The sequence below is a fragment of the Centruroides vittatus genome, unplaced genomic scaffold (assembly GCF_030686945.1).
Source record: "Centruroides vittatus isolate TY-2023 unplaced genomic scaffold, ASM3068694v2 contig_796, whole genome shotgun sequence".
Classification (NCBI taxonomy): domain Eukaryota; kingdom Metazoa; phylum Arthropoda; class Arachnida; order Scorpiones; family Buthidae; genus Centruroides; species Centruroides vittatus.
This window is the reverse complement of record NW_027122513.1, coordinates 365-13,627: the sequence shown is the minus strand read 5'-3', so window position 1 is coordinate 13,627 and position 13,263 is coordinate 365. Positions and strand designations below refer to the sequence as shown.

Sequence of the window (13,263 nt, the reverse complement as noted above, 5' to 3'; positions counted from 1 at the left end):
TCAAATCTCCCATTTAATGTTAAAAAGTTTTTCATTCAGTTAAGACTTAATCAAAAAGGTCTAGTTACTATAAATAAATACATAGAATATAATCAATGTACAGACCTGCTCCAAGTGTGGAAAAAAATTATCAAAACTACACTTAATCTACGGATGTAACGAGAAGGAAGAACAAGATTTAAATATTATCAAGGATCAAAGTCATAACCAAAAGACAGAAATTGATATGTATAGAAAACTAGATAAAGTCAATAGTAATGACATTTATGGGCTGTATAATATTGTCAATAGGTTATTAAGGCAATGTGTTAATAGTTAATTAAGCCTTATGGCTAATTAATAAATTGAAAAGGTATACAGTGTTAAAGGATACCTAAAATTGTAGATTATGTTATCCTAAAAAATGTATTTTTAACCCCCCTTGTAACAGGCTAATGCCTACTACGCTAATAAACTTGATTGATTGATTGATATTAGTTATTTAATTAATAAGACTATACATTCGATTTATTATAAAAATCGAATGAATCGTTTTATTAAATAATTAATGTATATGTTGTTTTTATGTATAAGCTTTTAATTTAAAACTGATCGTTTACATTTCTTCATAACCACAATTGGATAAATATTTCTTCATTAAAAATATGGAGTTTTATTCAGCAAAAGATAAAAGAATTCTCAGTGGATATAATACGACTACTTTCGAATAGCGACTGTAATTAGATAATTAGACTTGTAAAATCATTAGTTTATATATTAGCAATTATTCTGAATTATGCTACTACAAACAATGAGCTCGAATTCGAGTCGTCCTCAGACAGGATACGTCCCGCTATGCTAACCCCCTCCGGAAAAACCGAACAGTTCGAGCGAAAGACAAAATTGCTTTGTCATCGCCAACTGTTAGGCCTACACATTAGCGATCGTAGTGTAGCATTATTTTCGGAAGTGGCCTAAAATATATCAAAAATTGCTGAATTCCTTTTCCGCTACCTTCCCAATTAAGCGAAAAGTTGTCCCAATTAAATTATGTATTAGTTTATTAGTTTGCTTTTCGTAATTTGAGATTTGGCCCAAAAACGCGGCTGTCAAAATTATACTTTTTATTCTAGAAATTAGCTCTCTTTTTAAAGAGTAACTTTTTAGAAAAGTATTAAGGTTGCGATACCAGCAAGTAAATAGTTAATAGTTAACTGTTTTTAGGACTTATTTGAACGTGTTTAGCGACGATCCATCTTTCATTCCAAGTTTATATCACGACTGAAACAGTCGGGCAAAATGTAATGGGAAGTTTGAAGATAAAGAATGCATTTGTAAAAAATATAAAACAAAACCTTTGTAGATCTCCAGCACAAAATTTTTACTAAGTAAACGTTTTTGTTAAATTTAAACATTAAGAATCTGAGTAGATATCTAAAAAGGTTGTTATTCACTCTTTAAATACATTTCACAGGAAACTGTTGAAGTGTCTTTTAATAAATATTAATAAAATTTAGTTAATAATTACGCTAACAAACGCTACTAAAATCCGCTGACAAAACAAGATAGCTGACACATTGACAGGTAAAACGAACTGTGCACGTAGGCGGGAAGATCGCACCCCGCATTTTTAAGTCTACAGTTACATAACATACCTGATACGTGTGACAGAGCTGTGGACTGTACATCAATGCTAGATAACAAACCCATCTGACACATGTTACAATTTTGTTTAATCGACTACAGAGTGTATTCGATCCTTAGAAGCTCTAAATTTTAATATAGATGAGTTCTCGAGCATATTATTTATGTTCATTATTCATTTTAAATTGGATGCAACAACCAGAGGCTGAAGGGAGGGCTCACTTAAGGGTGATAATATTCCTCTATTGAATGACTTGTTAGAATTTTTGAAGGGTCGTGTTACAACCAAAAGTGCTCTCCACTGCGCCAGAAAATCGATTGGAGCCAGCGAAAATACAAAAATGAAGTATATTACCAGGTAACCGAGTGAGAACTGCTTACCTATCATTTTAATTCAAAATACAAGAAGTTTTATATTAAAATGATAGGCAAGCAATTCTGTTAAGAGCACTGGCACTGAACGTTTCGCTTCATGCAGTCTATTTTGCAACTTTTTTAAAATAATGTCAATCCCGAAAATCTCAGGATCAGAAAAACTTAATCCCGAAAATTTTGAGACTAAAAAATGGTCGGGATCCCGGAATCAAATCCTCTAGGTCTAACTCAAGACGCCCCTGTTCAAGACAACCTGTGACGCCGAAAATGGACGTGATTAATGATGTATTTACTCGTTATTAGTATTTACAATTTTTTATAAACTTATCCGTACCCTCAAAATTAAGCTTCTTGTCGATTTATATTAAAACACTTTTTAAATTTTAAACTAAAATATAACAGATGCCGCCACCAAATTTTAAATGTTGCTGAGAAAGTCGAGTAACTTGTTGCTGGTTTGTTTCTTAAACGATGGATAAAATTTATATTTATAAAAATCGTTGTGTTACGTAGATAGTTTCTCTGAGTGCCCTTAAATAGCGCTGACTGGTTGCAAATTAAAATTATGCCAATGACACCTGTTACTAACGGCTAGCCCTTGAACGATGCCAGCCGATTATTTTATACACCGAAGTTTAAATGGAGGGACCAACATAAATTTTTTGTATTGTTTTAAAAAGTTAATACGATAGATGTAATCAGAGAGAAATTTAAATACTTTATTGATAATTCATTATATCTTTAATATATCAAACGAATTTTAATATATCATATCTATTCGCAAACACATGCTTGAACGTTAATGTATTAATAAAAGTAAAATAAATATAATTTCATATTTATTTATACAATCTTAACGAAAATACGGATATTTCACAATATAAATTTATAGCTGCTTGAAATAATAAAGTACAGAAAATATTCAACACGCAAGCAATTTTGAAAACAAACTCATCTCAATAGTAAAACATTTTTGTTTCCATTTATAGTAAAAATTACTTATGCTACCCATATAAAATTAAATATTTTCTGTAAGTGTAACTTTAAGTGCACTTTTTCTTAATTAAAAAACATTCTACGTATTCCATTTGTTTAAAAACAAACCGGGCTCGCTAAGAGGCAAGACGGCCCTCTACATCCGGGCTTCACACAAGCTACTGACGGCCCTATATACGATATAAGTGTTTCCCAACCTGTCTCGAATGTGCCAAGAAATATTAATGATTTTTGGAATTTTGAATAAGCACTCTCAAAGTTTCATTTATCTTTCATCTTTGTATCGCTTACCGGCGATCCGGCTTACTAGTTCAAAGACCAATACTAGGTCTTTACGCATTGATACAAATAGGCTTTACTTTTATAGTAAATTTGTAAAATTATGAGAGTTTGACTTGGTAAGCTTTAACTTCCTTATTATCAACATACTTTTAAATCAATCGTCATTTATTTTAAAAATTATGATGTGTTGCAGGAATCTAATCAAGTGTATCGTTAATCCAAAAAGTTGGGAAATATTACGATAGAGTATATGAACATAACACTGCCCTGCTAAAATAAAATAATTAAATATGGAATAATATAAACTAACAAAACTTATATTACTCTATATGTAAATTATTTTTCCGAATTTTAGTATTTATTAACTTTTATTACAAAAGTTGGGTCCCCCCAGTGGTGATATTCGAAATATTTAACAAGGGGTTCGCTAGCAGAAAATTTTTCCCTGACAATCACCGACAAATGAAATGGAAGTTTTGGCTAGAAATAAATACAACACCTTTTCTTGCAACCGTATATCTAACAATCAGTGGCGTACTTGGAACGTAACGAGCCATGGGTGAAGGGCAGGTAACGATAATATTTTAGGGCTGTCGACCTTTTTTTTAAGGCAGGGGTAATGGGTAATCTTTACCGCGAAATCGCGCTTCTCGAAATACACACGTGTCATCTCTCCAGATACATTATACTTTTTCTTTCGCTATCCATAGCCCGACACGTGTTCGACAGCCATCTTGTATTATCTCGTGCGCGTGGCATTCTGGGATCTCTCTTATCACTGGATCTACTTTCAAGAACTCTTGAATCGATCGCGATTAAACCTCGATTGAAACGGTCGAGAGACATCGCACCAAGACATACTCCCTGACCTTGCTCAAAATCTAGAGTGAAATGCTCGGTACGAACGGGGTATAAGGCTCTAGTTTAGTAGTATTACAGAGTATAATACGCATATTTTAATATATTTTTTTAAAAAAAACAAACCCACTGAGAAATGTTCCGTGTGTTTAACAAGGTTCGGGAAACTGAAAATTTTAACAACGGGTTCGGCCGAACCTGTGCGAACCCGCCGAATATCACCACTGCCCCTCCCCCTTTTTTAATTTTTGAATTTGTGATCAATTAATAAATATAAAAATACATTTACATTTCTATACAACCTAATATTATTTTTATAATCATTAACAACTCAAAATCGGTCTTTTCACATCTCTTATTATTCTTTTTAAACATATACCCTATATATAGGCTGTTTAAAAAGAACAACAACAGTATTAATGCCTTTTTAATAAATTATTAATTAAAAATAATTATCACACATTTATAAAAAGAAAAATAGTAATTTATGATTTATAATTCATCACGAAATTCTTCTTTTCCTGAATGTGGCGATTTTAATGATCCAATGAATAAAATATTGTTATATTTATGATCAACAACAAAATATAAGAAAGGATGATCTGCTTTGAATTCTGGTATTATTTCAAGGCTCCTTTTTTGAATCCGAACTGCAGTTGCTGCTGCTGCTTCTGTTCCTTCTTCACTCACATCTATAAATGTTTTATGTATCACCTCATCAACATATAAATCTCTCTTATTATTGATACCAGACAAATCTGCTTTGCTTGGATCAAATAAATCTGTTATACCCATTTTTGACAGTATAGCTTTTAAATTTATTGCATTTTCCAACTTGAATTTAGGTAAAAAGACACGTAATTTTTGTACGTTACTTTTAACTTCATTGCATAAACTATTGAATTTATCTGAATTCAGTTTATTCTCAATTTCTTGTAGTCCATCTATTTCAGATGGAAGAATGATTATCATACTTAATGCATCTTTCTCATAAGGTAACTGAAGTACGCGAGCTTGTAATTCCTCATCTTCCAGGTATCCAAATTTTCCTTCTTGATACATCATATCAGTATTAACAATTTTATCCTTTGTTACATAAAAAGGATGTGTTTTGGTTAAAGATGTGGAGAATTTCTTAGCCCAAAATCCTTTGAAATAAATAGCACTAATCAGTATAAGACAGGTTGATGGTTCAACATCACCAAGCAAATCATTAATTTTATTTTCTGTTACTGACGATACCCATGAATTTATGCTATTTTTTGCATTAATCGAATCATTTATGAAGTCTACAATTCCACAATCACTTTGAAATATTTTTTTAAGGCTGGACGTAAAATCTGATTCAATGGAATAATCTTTCTGTAAGTACATTCGATTTGCAATTTTCACAGTATCGGAATTTTTATTAAAGTGCAAAATAATTTCAGAATATTTAGAAAATGTCTCTTCGCTATCCTCCATAATTAGAACCTTCTTCATTTGTTCAGCAGTATTACTTTTCCCTCCCATTAGAGTCATACTCAAAGCAACAGTTACACTTAGAGGTGAAATTAATACATTTCCTTCTTCTAAAGTTACAACTGTTTTATATAATTCAAATGTAAACTGCATAGTTGGATTCAAACTTGATTCTTCACTTATATTCATTTCTGAAAAAATAAAAAGATTATTTTAAGACATTTTTAATTATTAAACTATATTTATTTGGAAAACAACAACTTTTGATAATCTACTCATGTAATTGTAACATTATTACATTAAAATTTTTACACTACTGTAATTTTTTAAATTCTTATTATTTCCACATTTCATTAGTGAATAATTTATGCAATTTAGACAAGGTAACAATATTTTTATTAAGTACCATATATATACAGCCACTTTTTTAAAAGTAATAATTCAAATAATATGGGAAATACTGCACCAAAAAATTTCAAGTTATCTATATTTAAAATTAAACTAGTCCATCCCACATTCAAAATGAAGCAGTCTGTATACATACTGTAGTCTACGTATGGCGGAAAACAAAAATGGTTTTTTATTACATATGGGAAAATAACACATTGTATTCAATAAATTTCAAATAGACTCCTGCGTGTTATTTAACTGTCTAGTTGAAAAAGAAAACTGCAAACATTTGTTGCAACAATTTTGAGAATAGAGAAAACATTAATGTTGTGTGTAAAACCTAATGTCAATGGATCAAAAGTGACTTCTTTCTGAAATTTCTTTGAATGATGTCTCATGGAAAGAATTCGAAGATTAGGATAACCGCTTAATTTAACTAAAGTGTTTAAATAATGTTTAGTATAAATAAATCAATTCCATTCTAAATGTGAGACACTATTTCTATTATATTATTTATGTTACAAGAAGGATAGATGCATTCGAACTTTAGTGTTGGTGGCGGATTCTCAGAATCCCGTGGACAGATAGAACAACTAATAAAGCAGTCCTAGAGAAAATTCGACCACAGATCTGCTTGGAAGCAATGATTAACCTCAAGCGTGCAAAGTTCTTTGGTCACACTATTCGTGCTGACTCCCTGGAAAAACAGATCATGCTGGGAATGGTAGAGGGACATAGGAGAAGGGGAAGGCAATGTACCAGGTGGATAGACAACATCAAAGCAGACACCAGCCTGGAACTCAAATACCTGAAAGACTGGGCACTACACAGAACTTGCTGGAGGAAACTCGTCTATGAAGTCACCAATAGTCATACACGATTTGATGGTTAAAGAAGAAGATTTATGTTACAGCCAAAGCCCGAAATTGGCCAAAATGGAAAGTGTCCAGCCAAATCGGGAAATGGCCAATGTCCGATCTTTTCTTGTTTTTGGGATTTGGCCAGCCAGTTTGTAGGGTGGAGAAACAATGAAAAAATACAACAGTGTTTGGTGGCAGAGAAATCGACCTCCGAAAATCATCAACTCTGATTCCTGTTTATGTAGTCAGTCACTTTTTTTACTTGGCGGGGAGTCATGGCAATGACTCCAGATGGACTATATATTCATGCTGTTCTTCTCCTGAAAACTTTGTAAATTTCTATCTTTTCCAGGTTTTTTGGCCAAGGCAGTTTGTCCACATGGTGATTGTCCACAATCACATATGACAAGGTCCTCTGTTCCAGCTATAGTGATAGTCTAATTCCAGCTATAATAAATTATACTGGAATTAGACTATCAGACTAAATTATAAAAAAGTACCACCTTTCTAACAATCCAGCAGATTATTTAATACTGTAAAAATGTTTTCGACCGTCTTTAACGGCCTTCATCAGTTAAACGTATAATAATAAAAAGGACATTAAAGAAATATTGATAGAACATAAGGAAATTAAAATTATGAAAAATAATAAGTGCACTTGCGTAAAAAAAGTAATTTGTAAATAAAATAATCAACAAAATTGAAATAAAGAAGTGAATCGTGCCAAGTAATTGTTATTGTGCTATATCATACTTATAGAACAAATATAAAAAATACGACACGGTTTCAAAAAATGACAAAAAAATAATTTGCTGGATTGTTAGAAAGGTGGTACTTTTTATAATTTAGTCTGATGTAGTAAGTATAAAATTGTTTTTAGAAGAAATCCAACAATTTTCTCACTACTTAGAAATGAAAACGACCCCACGGAGAGAAAATGATGCCTCGGCTGAAACACCTAAAAAGGATAGGAATCTACAAAGCCATTGGGAGAGAGTTAACTTCAAGGGGAGAAACTCAATTTCGTCTGCCTGGAGAGCATTATTTGAGTTCACCTAATTCAATGCATCGTATATGACATGCGCAACTTTGCGCGTTCGATCTGTAATTAAAAAAACACATTCTGTTCTGAGATTTTAATTTTTTGTTCATGTTCTATCATCAGTTAAACCTGTGTTTGTCGATTATATACGGAAGAAAATTCCATACGTTTCTACGTAATTAATTATGGTATATCTTAATTACCAAAAAACAATTGCTATTGAAACAAAAACATCTGAGATGTAAAAAAAAATTGCACCAAATAAAAACTTATCACAATTTAGATGAGTCACTTTTTCTTAGGAGTTTTTCTTTGGTGAAGATAAGCTTGGCATTTTGAAGCGGTACCCACAAGACCTACAACATTTTTATCTGTATTATTGTTGTCTACAAATCGTTTCCAAGCGCCAAGCTTTTCTTTACCAAAGAAAAACTTTTAAAAAAATTTTGAATCGTCTAAATTGTCATAAGTTTTTACTTGATGCAATTTTTTTACATCTCAGATGTTTTTGTTTGAATTTTTATTCTGTGATTATTCATATCTTATTGTTATTCACTTTTTCTGAGACATTATACAACTGCCAAAACAAAATATCTGGTGAAATGCATCAATAATATTTGAAAGCAAAAATCTTTTATTATTAATCAAAAATAGTGAAATCTGCATTCAGTAAGACAGATGAAAATTCAGTTACAAGTTCCATCTTATGTCTATATCTGCATCCATTTATACAAGATATTTGATTAAAAAGAATAATTTTTTAATATCAAATTATTGAAATGAATAGTTATGATGTGAATCATGTTATTTTTTAATTTTAAGAAATTGTCATTTTAACTATTAATGAGAAATCAAAGATTTCAGACAATCTACAGCGGTAAGAAAAAATTTTTATCACAGCCATTTTTAAAACAAAATTAAAGTTTAAATATTGGATTTTAGAATTTATTAATTTTGAATGCTTCAATATATTCCTTATACAGATTTATATTAATACATGTACTTCATTATATATTAAACATCTTACAATTAAGTTTAGTACCATAATTAATATGGAAGAAAAATATTTTTCATTTGTGTGACATTTTCAAAAAAATACATAAATTCAATTCATCTTGAAACCGAACAATTTATATTTAAATCTAAGTTTAATAATATAGAATAAAATATTTAAAAATTACCAATTTAATAATAATCTGTAAATATAATTTTCAGATTTAAAAGTTAAAACAAAGTTGAAAAGAGCCTTTTTAGCAATTTTTATAAAATTAACTTTTACACTAATTACTTTTATAAGCTTATATATATTTATAGAAATTACATACTATATAATGTATTAAATAAATATATGACACTTAATTTATACAGACATTATACTACACAATTATATATACCATACGCTGAGTAATATTAATGTTTATTTGTTTATTGATATTTTCATAACAATAGAAAATATAAAAGCAATTTAAGTCATTTTTGCAATTTCCGCTTTCATAACAGGAAAAATACAAAATTAATTACAGAATCTGTAAAAAATTATTTATACAAAAACACTTTTTTCTATAATAATTTATATTTCAAAGAAAACAGCAGAAATGTTTAAAAACTTTTAAATAAACTTTATATTATATACTTTTGAATATAATTTCTGATTATGACAGTTATATTTTATATTAAATACAAAATGTTTACTAGAATCTGTACTTATTTGTACTCTTAAAAGCATTACAGTACCAGTAATCTTTCAATAAAATTACCATATTAATTGATTCATATACTTAAAATGTAATACCTAGTGGGGTAATTATTAGATCTAATAATGGTCTGAAATCTTTGAAGATTGTATATTTTACATATCTCCATTGAAATGTTTTCTTCCATTTTTAAAATCCTTTTAAGACCTTTACCAGAAATATATTTCATAAGTCATCCTACTACATTTCAAATGAGCTCATAAATGTTTCTATTGGATTAAATATGATGATTGAGGTGGTGTAATACAATAAGACATTATAGAACAAACACCTAGTTTCCCAAACAGTATGATTTGAGTCATAGTAGAAAGTTTTTCTGGTGTGACAAAGAGCCATTTTTCAGCACTTTCAAACAAATAATTTCTATCAATGTCTAATATAACCTTTAATAAATATTTCCATCAATAAATACTAATTAACCAATGCCAGATACAAATATGCATCCCAAAACTAAAACTGGTCTCTACCATATTTAACTTAGAATTGAGATAAAAATGAAGTATCTGATACCTAAGTTTCCTCCATATTACATTTCATTTCTCAGAGCCAAATATCTTCAATCCATTTTCATTGCTAAAAATCAATCGATTTCAGAAATAATATATCATTATTTTATATTCATTTGCAAACTTTATTATTTTTTTTTGTTTAATACATAGATGCAATAATTTTTTCTAGTCTCTTCCAATATACTGTATTCTTCCTTTTTTATAGCCCTTCTAATTCTCTTTGGATTGAAATCTTTTCCTAATTTATTTTAATCAACAATATGCACTTATGTAGTAAATAAATTAGAATTAATCTTAACAGCTTTAAGGTTGGCTTGTTTTTCTAAATCAAAGTTTAGGTGATCTACCATTATACTGTAAATTTGTCTACTCTAATAACCTTAAATAGCTCCGTTGAAAGGGCACCGGGTGTATATAGAATTCCACTCCAGGATGACAGATTCGATAGGGATCTGGTGTATATCGGTTCTACGAAAAGATCCCTCGGGCAGCGCATCTGAGAGCATAAAACGGATATCGAGAAGAAAAAGACCAATATTGCCTTGGCTGTATATGCCAATGAAAACGGCATTACACCCGGGCTGCAGCAAGCGACCTTGATACGGAGAACCAGGCAGGTACACCACCTTAAGTATTTGGAGGTGCTAGAGATCTTTAAAGAGGATTGCCTGGGCCTTTCTATCAACTTTAAAGATGAAAAGCAACTTTCGAAGGCGTGGCAAGCAATGTACGACCGGGCATTCGATGAGAGAGCACTCTCCCAGTTCCTGATTTTCTCCCATATTTTATATTAGCAGAATTCTTGTTAACCACTCAGCAGTGAGGGACGTATATATACGTCGAGGGCGATCGTGTGGCAGTGGTGAGGGACGTATATATACGTTAAATTCTTTTGGGGGTATCACCAGAATCTAGCCAAAAACTACCGCAAAAAAAAAATTCACATAAAAAATGAATTATGTAACAATAAAAAAAGACTTTTCTTTACTAGACATAACTGTTTACAAATACTTTTTCTAAAACGGAAATGAGAAAAATTGCGTGAAAAAATACTTTAAAAATTTTTCGGGTATATTCTCCACTACTAAGGGGTAGAACCATACCTGACTCTCCCACTGCTGAAAGGTTAACAGTGCACTAGATAGTAGAGCAGTCCATTTACATGAGCATCATGTTGCCACACTTTTAGTGCAACAGTCAGCATACGAGAGCTAAGGAACATTTATAAGGATCTATCTTTAGTCTTACAGTAGTATATCGTTACTCAAAGAACATGACAGCAGGGCTGTCTATATACTGTACACTATGGTATATGTTGTGGAGATTTGATAAAACTTTCATTGGTCAGCTGTTTAATATTTAGGCAGTCAAAAGGGTTAATGTTACCCTGTATCGAGATGGCGGCTCGTCTCCGATCCCAGCAATCAGAAGACAGAGAACAGTGGGGACGCACGTTCTAACCTAACCTAACCTATTCATAATTATTATGGTAAATGAATTACCATAATTATTATGAATAGGTTAGGTTATGGTAAATGAATTACCATAATTATTATGAATAGGTTAGGTTATGGTAAATGAATTACCATAATTATTATGAATAGGTTAGGTTATGGTAAATGAATTACCATAATTATTATGAATAGGTTAGGTTAGGTTAGAACGTGCGTCCCCACTGTTCTCTGTCTTCTGATTGCTGGGATCGGAGACGAGCCGCCATCTCGATACTTAGGGTAACATTAACCGTCAAAAGGTTTCCCACAGAATCATGACTGATTTCATTGAACACACAAGAAGGAATTATGTATTAAAAAGGTATTAAAATATAAGAACATGAAAACATTAGTCATGTCATACACCACATTTACCTGTTTACTTAGAATTCATTTCTGTGTACAGTATTGCATTTCATTGTGCTCTATTATTTACACACTTGCAGCAAAAAAGAATCGGTACTAAAGGGTGTAGGTCACTTCATTCATTGTCTTTAAGCTTATGCAATCCAGCACCTCTGGGTAAGAAATGGCTAGACTAGCCAGAGTCTACCATAATCGATCTTATTACTTCGGATAAGGCAGCATTATCAAGCGATCTCAAAGGTGCTCTCTCAAAACAGACTTAAATGCAGGGACCGATACAGAGGTGGGCAGTTACCAGGAAGGCAGATAATGGTATTAATAAGAATTTATAGAATAAAAAATTTAGAATAGCAAAGCAAATAACTGGATATAAACTTACCAGCGATGTTTCCTTTTATCGACACTAAATAAATGAGAAAGATAACTTTATACACGTTCATAAAGTACACGCCTACTAACTCGGATTGTTGTCATAATCTGTCGCCGGGATACTCGTTGTTGCCAGCAAATAGGATGTTGCAACGTAACAATAAAAGGAATTTTATCATAAAAGTCGTTTTACGATTGGTTATCGTGCGTGACAAACTGAATAATTAAATTAAAGAATTAGTTTAAGAAAATAAAACTAAACTGTATACAATGAGCTGGGGTCTAGTCTGCACGAATGTGCAAGGGTTTTCCAGATAAATTTAATAATGAATGAGACTTTTAAGAAGTTTGTTTTAAAATATGAAAATTTAAAATACCAAATCTTGAATTTGAATTGTACTCGAATTGCCAGATTTCGATTTCACCCTATCCAAAAAAAATTACAAGAACATTTTGTTTTAGTCGTTGCGATTTTACTTTAACGCAATTTAAAACCAAAAATAGTGGACGAGAGAAATTTTTTTATCCCTTCAAGTGACGACCTGATGACCGAGTGGTCAAGGGTCAAACTTTCACGGACCAATGAAAGTTTGGCCTACCGTTCTGGGGCCCGAGATCAAATCCGGACGTGTCGAAAACTTCCTAGGAATTATTCGAGGATGGTCCATTCGGATATGTCGGGCATTTTTCACATATCTTTAGAAAAACACGTGGTGGCTTGTGTTACTGATGGTGCAGCTGTAATGGTGAAATTTGGAAGGTTAATTGAATGTGAGCATCAGTTATGTTATGCACACGGAATTCATTTAGCGGTATGTGATGTTTTGTACCAAAAGTCAACCACTTCAGTAGCAGTCCCTCTTTCTGAAGAAATTCAAACTGAAG

At 31.4% G+C, this 13,263-nt stretch overlaps 1 protein-coding gene across 1 annotated transcript; it reads right to left on the bottom strand.

Annotated features, from left to right (window-relative positions):
- Positions 1–3,180: 3,180 nt before the first annotated feature.
- LOC136981820 (leukocyte elastase inhibitor-like) lies at positions 3,181–12,554 on the bottom strand. Its single transcript, XM_067278187.1, has 2 exons — positions 12,389–12,554; positions 3,181–5,786 (listed from the first exon to the last, which is right to left on the bottom strand). Exons 1-2 carry the CDS (start codon positions 12,447–12,449, stop codon positions 4,627–4,629), a joined length of 1,221 nt encoding a protein of 406 aa, XP_067134288.1. The 5' UTR covers positions 12,450–12,554; the 3' UTR covers positions 3,181–4,626.
- Between the last annotated feature and the right edge of the window lie 709 nt (positions 12,555–13,263).